The following is a 19,726-nucleotide window of genomic DNA, read 5'->3' on the forward strand; positions in this document are numbered from 1 at the left end:
TGATTTGGGGGGGGGATATATGGGACAGATCTTGCATCCTGGGTCTTTAACAGAGATTAGAACTATGAGGGAAGGGACTGGGAGCAGTGATGGAAGGGATGGATAAGGTTTTTACAGCTAAATATCTGTTTTGTGGAGGTGGGTACATAATTCTGATTTCAGAGCATAACAAGAGTTAGCCAAAACCCTAGTGGCAAACGCTATTCAGATGCTCTAGTCCTAGTTTCCTGGGTTGTACTGACAAGGGGAGGGTCTGACTTGTGGGTCACCGATTTTGATCAAGTTTTGCAAAGATGAAAGAGTTACATGTTTCAGCCCTTTGCTAGACTTCCCTAATTGTTGAAAAAACCAAGGTCAAAGTTGATGGCAGAAAATCGTATTTTAAATTGTATACATTGAAAGATCATCTAAAAACAAACATTTTTATTATTATATGGGGACCAAAGTTAATAAGTACATTTCTGTGCATTGATGAAGTAAAAAATTTGGAGGTGTGATTAATTATCAGATACGTTATACTGTATTTACAGTTCTTTACGTCTTGATACATGACGAAATGTGTTATATAAATACTTACTTACGTGTAAAGTGTATTATTGTAAGCTTACATATGTATGCCTTGAAATTACTTTCAGCCTGTATATTTATAACTTGACTTGTCCAATGTCTTATGCATAAGCTGCTATGTAGACAACAGGACCAATAAAATACAATCTACAATCTACAATGACACACTAGATAGGACTTCTGTAGTTGATGACACTCAACCAACCTACACTGTGAAAAAAAAAAAAATGTACCTCTCTTTGTCAGCTGTGCAACATTTACTTTTTTTGGCAGGCAAAGAATTTCGTCGCACAACTTCAAAATCATGTGACATCACAGCAGAACACAGTGTTACAAGATAGGGTATATGCTACCGATATTCATACACTGATCCGTAACCAGTTGTCTGCACCAGTCTTTAAGGATATGCTTTTATAACTGGGCATGCAGACGAATTAATATCTGATAGATCTGTTTTTATCATTGTGAATGAGATATGTTTTGCGCAAACAATGTAGCAGAAAACATGTCAATGAACTGAGATTGTACTTGTGTGTTGTGGATGGAGCAGGAAATAATTTATGTTTTGTCTGTTTCTATGGTAAGTTTCACCCCACAGATTATGAGAATGCTCACAAATAGATGATTATTTAGGATTATGCTATAATATACTGTAGGTGTATTTTTGTACTATGTATCACAATGAAAATAACTCTCAGTACATCATAATGTATACTTACTTGACTCTTAATCATCGCTCCGGATGTTTTACTTAAAAAAGAGGCAAAGAAATGTATTCTTATTATCAGAAATTAAAAAATTAAAATAAAACTGAAAAAATCAAATGAAAGAAATGCCACGATCATAAATCAAAAATGGATTACCACTTTGGTACTCTAATGCCTTGACCACTCGGCCATCGACCTTGCTCTGCTGGACACACAGAATAGCGAATACCCAAGCTACAGTATGAAAACACAAAAAACGTTAATAACTTGAACTTTATTAACTTTGGACTCCATATAAAAATTGTTTGTTTGTAGATGACCTTAAGATGTATAGCTTTGAATATATGATTTTTTGTCATTAACTTTGACTTTGAGTCAGAGAGTCTGGTAAAAAGCCATGACATTTGTCTCTTTATTTGCAGTACAGAATGTCCTGCAAAACTTGATCAAAATCAGTGACCCACACTTTCGACTCTCCCCTTGTGAGACACCAGGGGGCATTCCTAAGTGACCAGTCAGTGAGTATGAGGGGATGGTAGGTGACTCCGGAAAGGCACAGGAGATCTTGTTTTGCACAAGGTGTGGATAGTAATGTTGCTCTCTGAAGGTTTCAGTTAGGTTCTTAACATGTTTGTAGAACAACTGCTTGTCACTGCAGATGTGGCAATCAAGGCTGACGATATATACAGGAACTTCTTGGTGTAATGGGTAGCAGTTCCCAAAATAGTGATATTGTTGGTGGTTGTTATGTTCGATGTGGATGAAAGCACTGATGGACCCATCCATGAGGTGGAGGTCGGCACCAGGGAATGTGGCTTGTTTGGTTGAGCAGGTTCAGGTGAAACGAATGGAGGAGAAGGTGTTGAGGTTCTGTAGAAATGTTGATAGGGCATCCTCACCCTTTGTCCAGATCATAAAGATGTCACCACTGTCTCTGAGCCACATGAGGGGATTGGGATTCTTCTAGAAGGCCAATAGATTGTTTGGTGTATTGGCCTGTGCCTGCATTGCAGATTTGTTTGTAGGTAAATCCTTCAAAGAAGCATTAGTTATGAGTGAAGATATAGTATTGTATGCGCAAAGTTGACACTCAGCTCGGTGGCTGATGGGAGCGACACCAAAGGCATTTACCATTTACAGCCAGTCCCATAAGCCATGGTGCCGAGTGTCAACTTTGTTTGTGTGTTAATAGGTCATGGTGACTGTGGAGGAGGTAGGAGTCAGTTGGGCATTAGGGAAGGTAATGTTAAGTAGTGGCAAGATCATGGGCATGGGGGTAGGCAGGGTGACATCCACAGTGATGAGCAGGGCACTGGGTGATACAGGAACAGAAACTGCAGAAGTCAGCAAGGGAAATGGTTAGTGTATTTTATATATAAGGGTAAGTAAAGGGTAATAAGCTGAAGATGGTGGTCCTTAAGGATAGAGATTCTGTGAGGGCTCAATATCCAACCATAATGTGACGTCCTAATTGGTTAGTCTGAATCTCTACCCTCGTGGACCAACACCTTCAGCTTATTATCTTTCTATCAGGGTGCAGTATCCAGTTACAATGGAGGTCCTGGGTCATTGCTTCTAAATATAATACATGGCTATTATTGTATTTATTAGATATTGGCTGATGTTGCAGGCAGCATCATTTGTCCTTGTTACAGTAACCACACACTCATAATTACTGGTTTTGGAGATATTTTTGTTAATTTTTGAAAAAAATTTTGGATTTGTTTGACACAAACTAATGTAAACACTTCACGAGTGCATCTTCGTGTAGAAAACTTAGGTTTTTGATCTTGGCTTCATCCAGGAAGATTAACTTTTTGGTACATGAATTTGGTTACCCATAACACTCCTCCCTTTATTTTGTGATATGGCAATCAATAAATTTATGTTTGTGGACTTTGGTTTTATTATTTTATGACTTGTTAGTTTTACCAGACAACAGATGAAATATTTCTTCTTTACCATGTGAATTGCTGGTTATACACACATTATTGCAGGACTCCTTATTACAACTACTCCAATGATGAGCATTGTCTAAGATTACACATTTCTTGTTGTCACAGTTCCTTACAACATATTTCATACAAAAATGATATGTAGATTGTGTACTGACATTTTCTGAGACAGAGTGTTTGTCCTTCACTTCTTTGCATTTCCTCAGGTGTGCTTTATGTTCAGTGTGTATGTCCATAAAATTTCTTATTGTGTTTCTGGAACACACATTACACACAGACTGCTAATCTAATAACAAAATCAGTAGATCTTCATTATGAACACTCATATTTGGTGGCATCTTACACACAGTCAGTGACTTACCCTTCTTTTAATTCCGTTTTTCGTGTTCCTTGTTAACAATTATCAATGAAAATAGTGACGTTTAACCACTGTTGTGTTTCTTTCACACACATATTTATCACTATAACAGCATAGTGTGCCTTGGTTTGCTAGCAGACACCATCAAAACACCAAATGCTGTACTTGGGGAATACTGTAACAAATGTGGATAAAATCACGTGATGCTACTTGCAAACGAATGACATAAGACAGAGTGGAGGTATTGTTTGTGGTAGAGTTGTTTACTTCTGGGGAAGAAATGCGTAAAAAGGCATTAATACAACGTAAAGTGATTTCTTGGGGGGGGGGGGGGGGGGGGGGGGGGAATGAGAGAGAGAGAGAGAGAGACATTAATTGACTGTCGGTTCTAAGTAGTTGTGGCATTTATTTCATTGTTAACAGCAGACCTATTCATTTCCTGTATGACTGCAAAAGCAACCTCAAGTTGTATCCAAGTAACATACGGATAATATTAGAGCTACAAGCTATACATCAGTCAACTCATCTGTTTAGATGCAGTTCATTATTGCCTGTAACACTAAATAATTGCTCCTTATTAAAGTACTGGCCTTATTTATTTATTTATTTATTTTCCTATTAATTGACCCTCACAGTAACATTCCCAACAAGAATAGAAGAACACAGTGTAACAGCAATTGATAATGTCTCGTGAAGTAGAAATAAGATCCATAATAAATAGTTTCCCATACCATGATGATCGAATGGTAGTGATAACGTCTCCATGTCAATTACATTTAACTGAGAAAGGAAAAGGAAAATTACACAGAATTCTAAATCCGAACTCAGTTACATTGTTCATATAGAATTTACAGGAGCAAAAAATGGGGGAATTTTACCAAGGACACACGGTAAATGAGAAATTTAATTCTTTCCTACACATGTATTTACATTATGAATGCAGTTTTCCTGTAGAACAGATAAGGGAAATTTACAGTGGAAGCTGAGGAAAAGGTTGGCTGGCAACTGACATCAAAACATTTTGTGCTGGGAAGAGAGAGCTTTATTTAATGCAAAAGAGTTGTTCTGATCAATGCACCATAAAGAGTAGTGCAATGTTCTTCAGTGTTCCATCAAAAAGGCAAAAACCATGTACTGTGCACAAAAAATTCCAAGAACAAGACAAGGACAATTTGGAGCTTTATTAAGATGAAATGAATAAACTGAATGCCAATAGCAGCAAGGCAGATAATACAAAATTAAAATTAATGGCTGCTAAATTCAAAGAATTTTTCCTGGCCGTGGCTGAAAACACAGGGACAAAAAATCATTTGTGAAAAGTAGATCCAATAAGCTTCATTTGGCAGACAATACATATTCCACCATCCTCATCACTTTCTTCGATTCATCTATTAGAGATATCACAAAAATTATGAGGTCACTAAAAAGTGGTAACTCTTCTAGCTCTGTTGGTATCTCAGCTGGAGTACTAAAATCTTTTGCTGACTTGGTATCAGGCACTCTCGAGTTACCCATGTAATCAATCACAGAGTCAAGAAGTATATCGTGAAAAAATTAAGCATACATTGATGTAAGAAAGTTGAGAAAAGCAACTGGTATCTAATTATAGACCAATGCCACTCCTCTATGTTCTCAATATGTTTGAGAAAGTGGCTTACAACAATTTTATTGAGAATAACCTTTCAACAGCAGCTCAGTTTGTCTTTCCATAGAGGCTTCCCTATTGGGAAGGCAATATATGAGTTCACAAATTCAATTCTGCTATAACTAAACAACAAAAATTACCCTGTTAGCATTTTCTGTGATCTGCCCAAAGCTGATGGCATTAATGGTTTTTCCCTTCTTGGATGGAGTTATATTTGGACAACAGAAAACAAAGGATCATATTAGTTAACGATTTGGCATGAATATGATCAAATTCAGAGTGGTGAAATTTTAAGTATGGTGTGCTGTAAGGTTTGCTTGGACTGTTCCTGTTATTGGTCTACTTCAGGGGCTGTGAAACTTTTCCTCTGATGGAAAAACTTGAGAGTTCTGGTACTTAAACACCTTGTTTATTTTGAAAGGTAATAAAAAATTTTAAAAATGAGGAAAATGTGTTTTATTTAGTGATTTCTTCAATTTTAAATCATAACTAGTAACATATAAATCATAATAAATTTAAAAAATAAAACAAAATACAAAGAACAGTGTATCATTAATAGTTTTTTTGGAAACATAATGTAATTGAATAGATAAAAAAATCTACTCACCAAGCAGTGGCAGGAGAACACACATATAAAAAGTATTAAAGTCTGCAAGCTTTCAGAGTCTGTGGCTTCTTCTTCTAGCAGAATGATTGACGGGGAAGAAAGAAGGGTGAACAGAAAGCAATCATCAGGTTTAGGAAAAGTTGGGAAAAGTCACCCAGAACCCGAGGTCAGAGGAGACTTACCAGACAGGATAAGAAGGAAAGTCTAATTATTGGGGACTGCACCGGGTGAGATTCAAAAACCTAAGAGCTTAAAGGCAGAAGATGGGCACGTCCTGTGAAACACTAGTGTTCAGCAGAACACAGTTTGGGAAACCTTGGTCTACATAAGTGACTTATTGAGGACATTAGAGGATTTTCAGAAATTGTAATGTTTGCCCATGGAACAACTATATTAATAAAAATTCTGAGCACATCCACACCAGACACAACCAGGATAATGATGGAACAATCTTACAAGTGGTTTATAGCTGGCAGTTTAACGCTTACTCTTGCAGAAACTCGGCTTATGCAATTGCAGACAAATAGAAATGACTTAGAGGTACCAGAAGTAGAGATCAGTGAGCACATACTGGATGAGGATTCACATTTGAAGTTCCCGGGTATCCAGATGAATACTGAAGTGAGGTGGTTCCAGCATGTGGACAAGTTAACCAAAAAGCTCTGTTCTGGTTGCTGTGCACTCTCTGGGATGACCCTCAAGCAAGATTGCTAACATAATCTGCATACTTTCACTCAGTTCCGGCCTATGGAATAATTTTCTGGGGCACTGTAGCCAAGTTGAAAAAAGTCGTTATTGTAGAGAAACATGCAATAAGAATATTGTCTGAAATTGATAATCAAATAACCAAACATATTGCAGAAGCCTCTTCAGAGACCTAGGGATTCTTACACATATATGCCAATACATACACCCCCTAAGGTGTTTGTGCTTAATAACAGGTGCGAATTTAGGACAACTACACATCCCCCTCTATGATTAAGAATGAAGTTGTATCATGGGGCAAAAGTGTATAACCAGTTGCCAATAGACATCAGGGAGGAAATTTAAAACCCGCAAGTATTTAAAAACAAAATAAAATAATATGTCATTAGCTGTTCCATCTTCAATATAACTGAGTATTTGAACTCAGGACTATAAATTCTGCCTAGCTCTAATATTTGTTCCAGGTAGATCTTAATTTTTTCAGCATATAGACAGCTAACATTGGTCTGTGTAAAGTTAAAATATTTTGAAGTAGTAGCTGTGTTTCTGATCCTAACTTACTCATATTCTCTAGAAGTAATCACCATTTATCAGTTTGAGTAGATTAGCATCAGTCGTAATTTGTTGTTTTTATACTTTACAGAAGTGGCCAGCCATGGTTGCTTTTACTTGTTAATGTATAGCTTGACTTGTTCTCCATCCCTGATAGCTGTACTTCATGATGATATTGAGAGGATACACTTGCTTGCTAACTAGACATGTTGTTTCCATGTGGACTGACACAACATATTTTTATTCATGTGCAATGGCTGCCAACATGGTTTCCATTCTGGATGTTGTTTGAAACTCTTTTAAGTCCACTTACTAAGAAGAATATCACAGTGCTTACTTTGCATTCTTTACGTGTGTAGTCGTTTTGTCTTCAGTGTGATTCACATTTTAGAAGACTTATGCACATTCACAATTCATCTAATATTAATTTAAAAATAAACAAATCACCTTTTGTTGCTATTATTACAAAATATCCTTGAGTTTGAACTAGTTCATTAGCCAGTGTAATTGAAAAGAATAATTTCTGGTAGAGGGTTATCAACAGGACTAATCCTTTTCAGGCAAGAAATAACATGTCAGAAAAAAATGTGAAACAATGCATTGTTATTTTAGAATGCAATTTTTGGTGAATAGAAGTGTAGGTTGTTGTTAAGCTACGCATTTCATTGTAGGGGAAAGTTTACCATCACTTCCATAACACTGGCTCACAGCATCCCCCAAGGCACACCTCCACCATAGCTTGTAGAGTGAGTGAATGCAGGCTATTTTGCTGGAAATTAGTTCACACAGTCTCCTTGAACTTGGCATCACTGCTCCCTAAACTGAACTATTATAAGCCAGAAATGTGTTTGTCATCTGTTGCAAACAGTACTGTAGTAGTATAGTGTTTCAGTATTATTTTATGTCTCATTTTCTATTTGATGTTTTTTTGAAAATTGATTCTTGGAATTTCTTAAGTAGGTTTTTATGATGTGTTCGTAAAATTTGAAAATAGAAGAAAAGTAATCACAACAGCAGAAAAATGTAGGTACTCAGTACTAATTAGTGAAAAATAGTGACCATTTTTTCCACTGTTGGAAACTGTTTGTTCTGTATTGTACTGTCATTCTATTACCATGGATTCATTTTCATTTTTTCATGTCATCAGAGTTTTGCTGTAAATTTTATTTCAGTAGCCATATTTTTGTTTTAGTTTATTTGAAAACATGGATCGAATCTGTGATGAAAAATATGTGCCAACACCAACAGATGTCTTAAGGGCAAGGGTTCGCACAAATGGCATCATTGAAACACACTTCAAAATCAATGATGTTATTGTCAGGTATGCCTGTAGCTGCAAATATCAGGTACCAAATTTGATATTACGTATAAATATAACATTCACTACTGTTCTTTCTTAACTCTTTGCAGCATGTTTGATGTTGGGGGGCAGCGATCTCAGAGAAGAAAATGGATCTACTGTTTTGACAATGTCAGGGCTGTGATGTTCGTGGTTTCACTCAGTGGTTATGATATGACGTTACTGGTGAGTTGCTTTAAAATTCAGTTCAGAGATTTGAAAAATAAATTTGTAATTATTTATAATATCCTTATGTATGGTATATGTTTTCAAAATTTGGCATCATAGGAAAGGTTTTAGAGTATTGCTTAAGCATGTGGGACCCATATCAAATAGGACTAACAGGGGAAATTGAACATATACAGAGATGGACAGCACAAATGGTTACAGGTTTGTGTAATCTGTGGGGGAGAGTCACAGAGATACTGAAGGAACTGAACTGGAATGCTCTTGAAGACAGATGTAAAATATCCTTAGAAAGTCTATTAACGAAGTCTTAAGAATTGGCTTTAAATGATTACTCTAGGAATATACTAAATTTCCCTATGTATCACTCACATAGGAATCATGAAGATAAGATTACAATAATTACTGCATGCTCAGAGGCATTCAATCAATCATTCTTCCCATGTTCCATATGGAAATGGAACAGGAAGAAACCCTAAGAAATGGTACAATGGGACATATCCACTACCGTGCACCTCATGGTGGTTTGCTGAGTATAGGTGTAGATGTAAATGTAGATGTCCAATGGAAAAAACTTTATCTAAGTAAAAATGAAGAAAAATTTGAAACGTTCTGATGGATTAAAACTGTGTGCCAGACTGGAGCTAGAAACCGGGACCTTTGCCTTTCACGGGCTAGAGCTCTACCAACTGAGCTTCCCTAGCATGACTCACAGCCTGGCATCACAGCTTTACTTCTGTCAGTACCTACCCTCCTAGCTTCCACACTTCACAGCAGTTTTTCTGTGGAAATAAAGCTTTGAGGCTGGATCATAAGTTGTGCTTTTGTAGCTCGGTCTGTAGAGCACTTGCCTGTGGAAGGCAAAGGTCCCGGATTTGAGTCCCAGTCTGCCACACAGTTTTAATCTGCTAAGAAGTTACACACCACTGCACACATTGCTGCAGAGTGAAAAATTCATTCGAATAAAAATTTGTTACAAGTGTGATTCAGTGTCAGAAATGAGGAAGTCAACATCAGTGTTACAGTTTTAAACATGGCTGTCACTCAGCGGTCATGTACTAGTTTCAGCATAGTATTATACAGCCAACCAGTTGCACATAACTGGTAGTTACATTGACCTGGGTTTCGACGCCTACTAGGGGTGTCTTTATCAGAATGATTTCTTATAAATCCTATAAAATAAAACATAGAAAATTATGTATGACAAAAAAAATGTTAACCAAGATGGCAATTGTCAAAATGAACAAAGGTTACTTATATCAAATTACATTGCTAAAAAGCAATGGTTAGAATTTAGAGCTGCTATGCTCCAGTCAAAAGTGAAACAAAACTTTCTAGCCTTTGCCACAGGTCCCCAGCTGAGAACAATATCAGACTGATTGGTCCAGTGGCTGACATTGCTGTCACAAAAACAATATGAGTTGCGCCACCTATTAGCCGCAGACAGTAACATGTGCTAAAAAAAAGAAAAAAAATGGAGCTTAATGTTTGCCTGAAAATACACAGTAGTCAAGCAGATTAAGTGTAACAGAGCCATCTGTTAGGCTTTACAGCAATTACTATTCATAAAGGACAGAATGATACAGAAAAATTTTACAAACAGCTGTACAATCCAAAAAATATTTGCATGGAGGTAACTTCAGCAGCACAAATCTATGAGATATGAAAAAAATTATTTTCCGAACCAGAAGCAGGGAAAGATATGGTAAAAAATAAAGGGATCAAAATTCCATGAGCAATGGATTGAAACCATTGAAAAAAATTTTGTTATGTAGTTGTAACTGTTCGTTGAGGATGAGGCCACTGTTCTTAGAAATGTGCTTAAAAAATCTCCAGCTCTTCAAGTACATTGAGCCTATGCCCTTTCTTTTCTCTACGCAAAATGGAAATTTCTTCAACACATTTGGTTTGTGTCTGGAAATTAGTAGATGATCAGCAAAAGTGGAATTTTGTACATTAGTGCGTCTTTTTCCCAACAAATATTCCTTGAACTTGACACTAAAAGACCTTCTAGTTTGCCCTATATAATAAAAGGGACATGTATCACAAATGATTTTATACACTCCTGAATTGCTTATCAGAGCAACGGTGGACTTGAGATTGTGAATGAGATTTTTTGCAAGTTATTTGTGGAAAAGGCAACTTTGAATCTATATTTTTTAATCAGAAGACAACAAATTTTATACAAAATAGGGCCTAAAAATGGAATTGAGGAAACATTTTCATATTTGTTACAGTGAGGAATAGCACTGCTGCCTAAAGTGATCACTTTAGTGTAAGTTTTAACTTCGAAGACATTGTCATCTAATGTGGGATCGTAACTGTTATTAACTGCAATAGTCTGTATTATTGGCTGTTCGGAAAATGCCAAAAGAAAGTCTGCCATTGTCAATAGCTGTACTAAGGTCCGAGTAATTAAGCTGATGTTCATTATTTTCTAATTCAGAAATGAAGCTGATATTCTCATGAAGGCTATTAAAAATTTCAAACAAATGCTGAATTCCTTCCTGGGAACCACTGTATATGATCAGAATGTCATCTACGTACCGAGCATAAGACAAAATACCAAGCTCAGAAGCTGAAAAATTATTAAAGATATTTCCATTAATTTGCTGGAAGAGAAATTCATCAATAATTTTTCAGCTACTTATCTTGTTATTTTTTCTTATTCTCAGTATGCAGATGTCATGATACAGATCAAATTGTGCCCACTAGTTCAGTGCATCCTCATTCCCATAACAAAGCATTTTTCCACTCAGCCATTCGTCGTACAGTCTCCGTGCCTTTGTCTCCTGACAGCTTAATGAAGCAATGAAGATAATAAAAACTGTTGTGGTTAATAACAGCTATGATCCCACATTGACAAGATGTTCAAAGTTAAAACTTACACTAAAGTGATCACGTGAGGCAGCAGTGCTATTCCTGACAGTAACAAATATGAAAATGTTTCTCGATTCCATTTTCAGGCTCTATTTCATATAAAATTCATCATCTTCTGATTAAAAAATATAGATTCAAAGTTGCCTTTTACAAAAGAATCTCATTCACAATCTCAAGTCCACTGCTGTTCTGATACACAATTCAGGAGTGTATAAAATCATTTGTGATACATGTCCCAATTATTATGTAGGAGAAACTGGAAGGTCTTTTTGCACCAGGTACAAAGAACATTTGTTTGGAAAAAGAGGCACTAATGTACACAATTCCACTTTTGTTGACCATCTGCTAATTTCTGGACACAAACCAAAATGCGTTGAAATTTTCGTTTTGCATAGAGAAAACAAAACTCATGGGCTTGATGTACTTGAAGAGCTGGAGATTTTCAAGCATATTTCTAATAATGATGGTCACATCCTCAATGAACAATTACAACTATGTAACAGTTTTTGTATGGTTTCAAATCATTCCTTGAGTACTTTTGATTCCTCTATTTTTTACTATATTTTTCCCTGCTTCTGTTTCCAAAACACAATTTTCTTCGAATCTCATAGATATGTGCTGCTGAAGTTACCTTCATGAAAATATTTTTTGGATTTTACAGCTGTTTGTAAAACAGCTTTTTCCATATATTCTGTCCTTTACGTAATAGTAATATCTGTAAAGCCTAATAGATGGCTCTGTTATACTTAATCTGCTTGACTACTATGTGTTTTCAGACAGTCAATAAGCTCTCTTTCTATCCGACAGCTCAGACTGTTATTTCCTCTTGCTACATCACCTTAAGTGTGTTGCCCTTCAGTTTAGCTCACCATGTGCCCATAAAAATAAAACCAGTGTACGATATTTATTCATTTACATTAGACTTATTATTTTATGTAATTATTTTCTAACTATATAAATTACTTTTGTGTAGAGTATCATTCACTGGTAATGAGGGATATCTCTCATTCCCCTGGAATGGCATGTATCATTACAAGATTCAATAAAATACTTCATAAGTGACTGTTTTAAATGTCAGTAGTAGTAGTTATGAGCATTGCAAAAAGAAGAACTACATCTGAAAAATCTTGCTCATTTCAGGAGGAACCATCAGTAAACAGACTGGATGAAAGTCTCACTCTGTTCTCACAGATTGTAAACAATTGCTTCTTTCGTGAAGCATCATTTGTTCTCTTTCTCAATAAATTTGATCTCTTCCGTGAGAAAATTTTGTATTCTGGTAGACACCTTCGACTATATTGTCCTGATTACAGAGGTAAGAAATTCATGCTTTTTTTAGGTTTCTTTTACATGTCTTCAGCAAAGTATTTATATTATTTTTGGAGTACACACAAAGATCTTTGAATGAAACTAATCAAGAACTGTATGTGTTTTTGGTGTATTTCCTACTCATAACCAGTGACAAATTGTGTAATATTGTTTGAAAAATATGTATTATAAACTTCAGAATTTGAGATGAATTCCAAAAAATTGAAGAGTAAAATAAACAGCATCTTTATTCTAACAAAATACAAGTGATGACTCTAAAAGAGTCTTATTTCTCTCAAGAGTAACTAGTGTAACAAGTAAACACAAAGGATTCACTAATACAGTGAAGACAGTGCACAGCACAGGTTCTGAATTAGGACGTAGCAAAATAACTGACTTGAAAAGGCTGTCACTAAGTAAATGAAACAGTGTGGCTGTTGTATAGTTACAGTGAAGTGTTGTATGAGCTGTTCTTGGGTCGTCTTCAATACTGCCAGAGAATCTATAGCAGAATTGCACGCCTAGTTGAGGTGAACAACAATCAATTGGAGTTTAGCTTGCTGAGTCAACATTGTCCAGAATTTTTAGACAATGCCAAAGGTGCCTCCAGCTTGCTGCATGCTGGTTCTATAGCCCTTAGGGTCATATCTAAGTTATTATGTTATGTTGCTTATCTATAGGCCCTCTGTAGCACCACTTATGTTGTGAAACGGACACTCTGTTCTTGACTTCCTTTAACTGTGCAGTTATCACTGGCCAGCATTTCCTCGTTGTATATACCATAGCCACGGAGGCTTGCGTCTTTGTCTCTGAGGTGCTATGCTCGGAGCAAATGTAGTACTCCCCCTTCCCAGAATGCGGAGCATATGGTTGGGACCTGTGATGCCCAGACAGTGCCTCGGGCAGAGATGTCTTCTGCAGCTCGATCCCTAAGGCTTCACTTTTGCTGATTTGGGTTACAGGCTTATCAAGGAAAATCACTGGGGAAAGACTCGGTCTTGAGAGGTTGGGGAAAGAGCGATCCATTTCTTCATCGTCTGATGGTGGCAGCATCAGGACATCTTCATCCTGCAAGTCAGCAGGAATTTGGTCCAACTGCAGTGCTGCCGCTGTTGATATCATGATAGGCACTACAGCTTCATTTGACACTGAAGCTGGACCAAGCTCCTATGGTGTAGGCTCCAGTGCAGAGCAGTGGGATGGCCTTCATTAGGTATCAGTGTGGGCCACTGTAGTGGCTGCGGAATCTGCCTCTTGACTGCTAGGTGGAACAGCTGGATCAGGGTGCCAGCATGCCATGTTCGTCTCAGGTCAGCTCGTGGTGGCAGCTCGTGTGAAACGTGTTGCCTCCAGGAAGTATCATTGTCAATAGGCGGAGCTCTGTACTGCTGATTAGTGTGCACAAGAAATGTGACTCTCCCACATTGCCTCAAAACACTTCCCTGGCCCCACCTTTGATTGCCTGTGTTTCGGTGATACCTGGCAGGCTGACCAGACTTAAAACAAGCCCACAGAAGATGCCAGATGACGTTGCCAGGGCAGGAGCAAATTGAGAAAAGTGCAGTATGGCCTAACATGGAGTAGCTCCACTGGAGTCTTATCATGGATATCTGATGTTGACGAGTATAATGAGAAAAATAGCAGAAGAGCTTGAGATTTTGGCATCATTTGGACTAGTTTCGACATCGTGTTTTGAAGGCGCAAACCATAATTTTGGCTCCTCCTTTCAATTTTAGGATTGAATGGAGTAGGCTTAACATGACGGATGCCTGAAAATCATCTAATTTATTGGAGACAAGTTGTGAACCATTTCCAAAGCAATAGTCTTTGGAAATCCTTATAATGTAAATATCTTTTCCAATGTCTTTATTATGTGGGTGCTGGTTGTTTAAGATGTCTGAATGACAAACAGAAAGTTAGAGAAAGCATCAGTGGTGATCAACAATTGGCCACCAAGGGGCAGCCCAGCAAAAGCTACATGTACTCACCAAGCTGCTTTGGGTGCAGCTTGGGTTTCTGCACAGGTTCTACAGATTTTCAGAAATTTCTTGGCATCAGCCTGCATCCTTGGCCAGAACAGAATGTTTGAGTGAGCTGTATGCATGTGATGAAGAAGCTTGAAGATTATGAGATGCAGAGAGAGAATGTGATGACTACTCAGGTCCATTGTGCAAGTTGTTATATAAGATCTCTCCATTACGCTCTGTGAAGGCGAAAATTCAGAGGAAAAAGGTTGAACTGACTGGGGAATGACGTACTGTTTCTTATGAGGCCAGTCAAGGTGCACATAGTTTGCAATGTACATTAATTCCAGATCCTTGGCAGTTTCCATGGCAGCATGTGGTGCATCAGTGGGGAGTCTGATTAAGAGTTCCTCATTAGCATTGCAAACAAGTTTACACACATCTTCCGAGGCATTAGGAGCTTGATCTGAACTGTCTGGCAGTAAGGAAAGAACATATGTGTTTGCGTATTTTCTGGCTGCTTGTTATGCAATGTTATAGCAATACAAGGCAAGGTATAGTGACCACTGTTGAATTTTGAACTCTATTTGGTCAGGAAAGGGCATGTCAGATCTGAATAAGGAGGGTAATGGTTTGTGGTCTGTAAAAATTGTGAAAGGAAGGCTATAATTGTATGGGGGGAATCACCTCAACCCGAAAAGGAAAGAAAGAGATTACTTGTCAGATTGTGAGTATTTAACTTGTGCCAAGTTCGATGACTTGGGGGCAAAAGTAACAGATCGTTCTACTATTGATCTGCTGAGAGAGCACAGCTGCAAGACTGTACAATGAAGCATCTGTGTCTAAGAAAAGAGGTTTATAGTTGTCATAATAAATGAGACAATAGCTTAAGTAGCCGGCCGGAGTGGCCATGCGGTTCTAGCCTGGAACGGAGCGACCGCTATGGTCGCAGGTTCAAATCCTGCCTCGGGCATGGATGTGTGTGATGTCCTTAGGTTAGTTAGGTTTAATTAGTTCTAAGTTCTAGGCAGCTGATGACCTCAGACGTTAAGTCGCATAGTGCTCAGAGCCATTTGAACCAATAGCTTAAGTAAGTTGAAAGAATGTTGACATTTATTAGATCACATGAACTTTCGCCCTTGACTCCGTAGGTAGTTGAGGGGTGCTGCAAGATTGGTTGTGCTGGGTATGAATCTTTTGTAGTAATTGATTTTTCCTAAAACTGCCAAAAGTATGGAAAGATTCTGGGGTTTTGACCATTCTCGAATCACTTTGAGGTGTTTTGTGGAAGGACACCAATCTGCCTTGTTAATAATGTGGCCGAGGCACTCAAGATATGTTTCGAAAAAGTAGCAGTTGAACCTGTGTCCCACAAAAGATCGTAAGTGTATCAATAAGGTTTAATGAAATCGAAATCCTGTACCATTCTTCCGAAATATGTCATACATCATGTCATTGAGCAGCTGGCTTTATCAACTCAGTTTTCTTATTGTCATCAATTACGCCTGTTTGAATTTGCATTCACTACTCAAACTGACAATTTGCAGGTGACCTTGCTTTCCACATCCATAACAAATGGCACTGCTATACAGGGTCTCCATAATTTAAGTTTCAGATTCAAAATGCTGTAGAAAGAGAACAACTACTCAGAATGACATCAAATTTGAACAGCATATGATTGACACACAGAGAAACGTCATGGAACAAAAATCATTTAACAAAAATTTTACCAATACATGGCACTGCAAACGTCTTAACATAAATAGAGTCAGCTACAAATTACAGATGAATTGTAATACAATGGCTATGGTTTGAGTTGCACATTATATCAACCTTGCTGTCCATTTTGTGTGACTGCACAAGTTTGACAGTCAACACTTGTGGCACTGTTAGTTAAGTAAGCCCATATTCTAAGGTAAGGTCATACTACTTCATATGGGAAAAATCGTTTTTAACTGCCCTGAGGCCAGAAACCACATAAAAAGTAAAATGCCTTCAGTTTTTATTGTCCTGGGGCCAAACACTGCGTAGGAAGAAAAGTGACATTGTTTTTAATTGCCCTGGGGCCAAAAACTACATAAAAAGCAAAATGACATTGCTTTCTACTTGTTATGAGACTGACACAAGATATGTTCAACATGCTACCCACTGTTTTTGCCAGAAGTGGAAATCGAGAAACAGCATGTTCCACAACAGATCAGAGAGTCTCTGGGGTCATGTTCAAAGTGTGTTTCTCAATTGCTGCCTTCAATTCAGCTATGTTCATAATTGGAGCACTGAACACAACATCTTTTAGGTAACCCCACAGCCAGAAGTCACATGGATTAAGGTCGGGTGATCCCGGGAAACCAGGCTGTAGGAGGGAAATGATGGCTGATAATTCAAGCATTTCTGAAATGTTTCTGCAGTAGCCACTTCATAGTCTGTGCAATGTGTGGAAGAGGGCCATCTAGCATGATAATAATCCTACCCTCACATTCACACTATTGAAGGGTTGGAATGAGATTGGTGCCCAAAAGACTCTCATAATGTTTACCAATGATGGTACAGGTAACAGGACCTGCAGGACTCATCTCCTCAAAAAAAATATTGCCTTGTGATAAACAATGCCATCAATCAGCACCATACAGTTGCCTTTGCAGAATGAAGTGGTACTAGTTAATGTGCAATTTTCTATTGCCCACATTCCACAATTCTGCTTATTGACAAGTTTTTGGAGATAGAAATGGGCATTGTCTGTCTGCAGAATGTTCCATGACCATTCATTGCTCACTTCCCTGAGCAAGAAATTCCAGAGCAAACATTTGTCTTGTTAGCAGGTCAGCAGAAAGCAACTCCTGAACATGTGTAATTTTGTATAAATAGAAATGCAGAACGTTTGGATTTTATTCGCTGTGCTCACAGTCATGTCTGCTGTTCGGCCAACTCCCCATGCACTGCATGTTTGCACATTTGCACACCACCACTCAGCGTAATCCATCCTGCAATGCTGTCGACATATCTTGAACAGACACATATCAACTGCTTTCCTCCTCAAAAGAACCTGTCCTTTTGAACTCTTTAATCGCTTTCAGCAGACATTGGACCAATACCTATTTTCACACCCGTGAGTGCCCGGAACTTCTGCAGGGCTACTGGCACACAGTCAGTGTTTTTGTAAAAGAGCTTCACCAGCAGCATGCAGTCCTTCATGGAGACAGCCATATTGGGTGTGTCGGACGCAAATTGAGGAACAACCATGTGCCAGTATCAGTTGGTGTGCATATCCTGATGCTTACAACACCATCTGCTGGTCAGATTTTCATTATTATTGTTATTATTATTATTATTTTATTTCACAACATTTCTACCTGCGTCAATAATATGTGGTTCAAATTTGACATCATTCTGAACAGTAGTTCTCTTTCTGCAGCGTTTGGAACTGGAACTTTATTTATAGGCACCTTGTATATCAAAATGAATAAACCTAAGTAACTGAAGAATTGTTGTGGAATGAAGTTAATAATTTTTCATTTAATCATGCCAATTACACAGAAAAATAGTGCTACAGCTGCAAATGGATGTCACTGAAATGGTATCAGCTTTACAGTCCAGAGAAAATAATGGACAGCAGAGATGTTAATAATTAAATAGTGCTATGCTACTTCTTTAATGAAACACTCACTCATTTCATTCATTTACACTGCATTTCTGAGTCGCTACGTTAAAATGTTATGAGCAAAGAGTCCTCTGGCATCAGCTACAGATTAGGAGCATCACACTTTGACATAGTGAACAAAGCACATTACCAGTGTCAAAGCAGTATTTTACTGGATGTTCGAAATAATATAGCCGATGACTGATGCAGCCACTTCGATACCAAGTTTACAGGAAGACCAGCCAAAATGCTGGTGCACATAATTGTCTTTAAAGAAGAGATTGCATTTGAAAGATGTTGTTACTCTGACCAAAACTCACATCAATGCCCAGAAGTCACACCGAGTTGTTAAACCTGTGGACAAAACACGTGAAAATGCAGAAACCAAATACTTCAAGCAGTTGACAGTATCTTGTTCCACCTGGTGGTATCAGTAATACAGAAACTGCAGTGTCGTATGCTCCATGTTTTAATAATTTAAAGCTCTACTTTATAGTCCTGAAAGATAATTTCACTTCTTCTACTTTTCCAAAAGGCGATAGTTTGTTTCGTATAGTCCTCTGTCACACACCGGGGAAAGGTGGTATTTGCCAACACTATGTCTTCACGTCAGGCTTCATCAGTTTTACATCCCTGTCCCATTTTACCAGTAAAGGTATATGACATAGGTGTCTTTGGTGAAAGGGCAACCTCATCATCATCATCATCATCATCATCATCATCATATGAAAGAGCATCCTGTGTCAGTTCACTAGTTTTCTCTGTTTCTAGCACATCTTAATTCATGAAGCTGTTCATGATTGCTGCAATGAAACTAAACGGTATATATAATAGCACAGAGAAAGCCCCATATCTTTCATTTGCCTTATGTATAAGTTAGTTGAATAACCAAATATAATTATGCTTACCAGTCATGACTTTCATGAGCTCTTGTTCTTTGATGTTTAAATGTTGCAATTTGATAATCATTTCATATCACTCCTTCCACTTTACCATCGTTCCTCCTAAAAAGAGCACTCTTGTGCTGTTCATAATAGACTGTGACCTATCAATAACCAACTGAGTTCAAATAATGCTTGGCTGGTGTCAGGTTTTCACCTGCATTTTGCTCACACCTAATTCTTTCCAACATCTTTCTAGTCGAGCCCTCACCCTCAACCTTTCCAAGTTATAGTATCTTTATCTCGCCCTTATCCTCTACTATGACCTGATTACCCCCATTCACCCTTGGCATCTGAGACAGAGCATCCATTATGACACTTTCATCACCTCTTATATAACATATCTCCATTTCAAATTGGTGTAAATACAAAGGC

The 19,726-nt window shown here is 37.8% G+C and overlaps 1 protein-coding gene across 1 annotated transcript in view; it reads left to right on the forward strand.

Moving 5' to 3' along the window:
* LOC126334609 (guanine nucleotide-binding protein G(o) subunit alpha-like) overlaps window positions 1-19,726 on the forward strand; it is an 83,888-nt gene that overhangs the window by 36,094 nt on the left and 28,068 nt on the right. Inside the window, exons 4-6 of the mRNA XM_049997013.1 lie at window positions 8,289-8,417; window positions 8,507-8,621; window positions 12,642-12,816. Of these exons, the coding sequence (XP_049852970.1) occupies window positions 8,289-8,417; window positions 8,507-8,621; window positions 12,642-12,816 (419 nt within the window). The remainder of the gene's footprint in view (window positions 1-8,288; window positions 8,418-8,506; window positions 8,622-12,641; window positions 12,817-19,726) is intronic.

This window comes from Schistocerca gregaria, chromosome 2, assembly GCF_023897955.1.
Source record: "Schistocerca gregaria isolate iqSchGreg1 chromosome 2, iqSchGreg1.2, whole genome shotgun sequence".
Taxonomy (NCBI): Eukaryota; Metazoa; Arthropoda; class Insecta; order Orthoptera; family Acrididae; genus Schistocerca; species Schistocerca gregaria.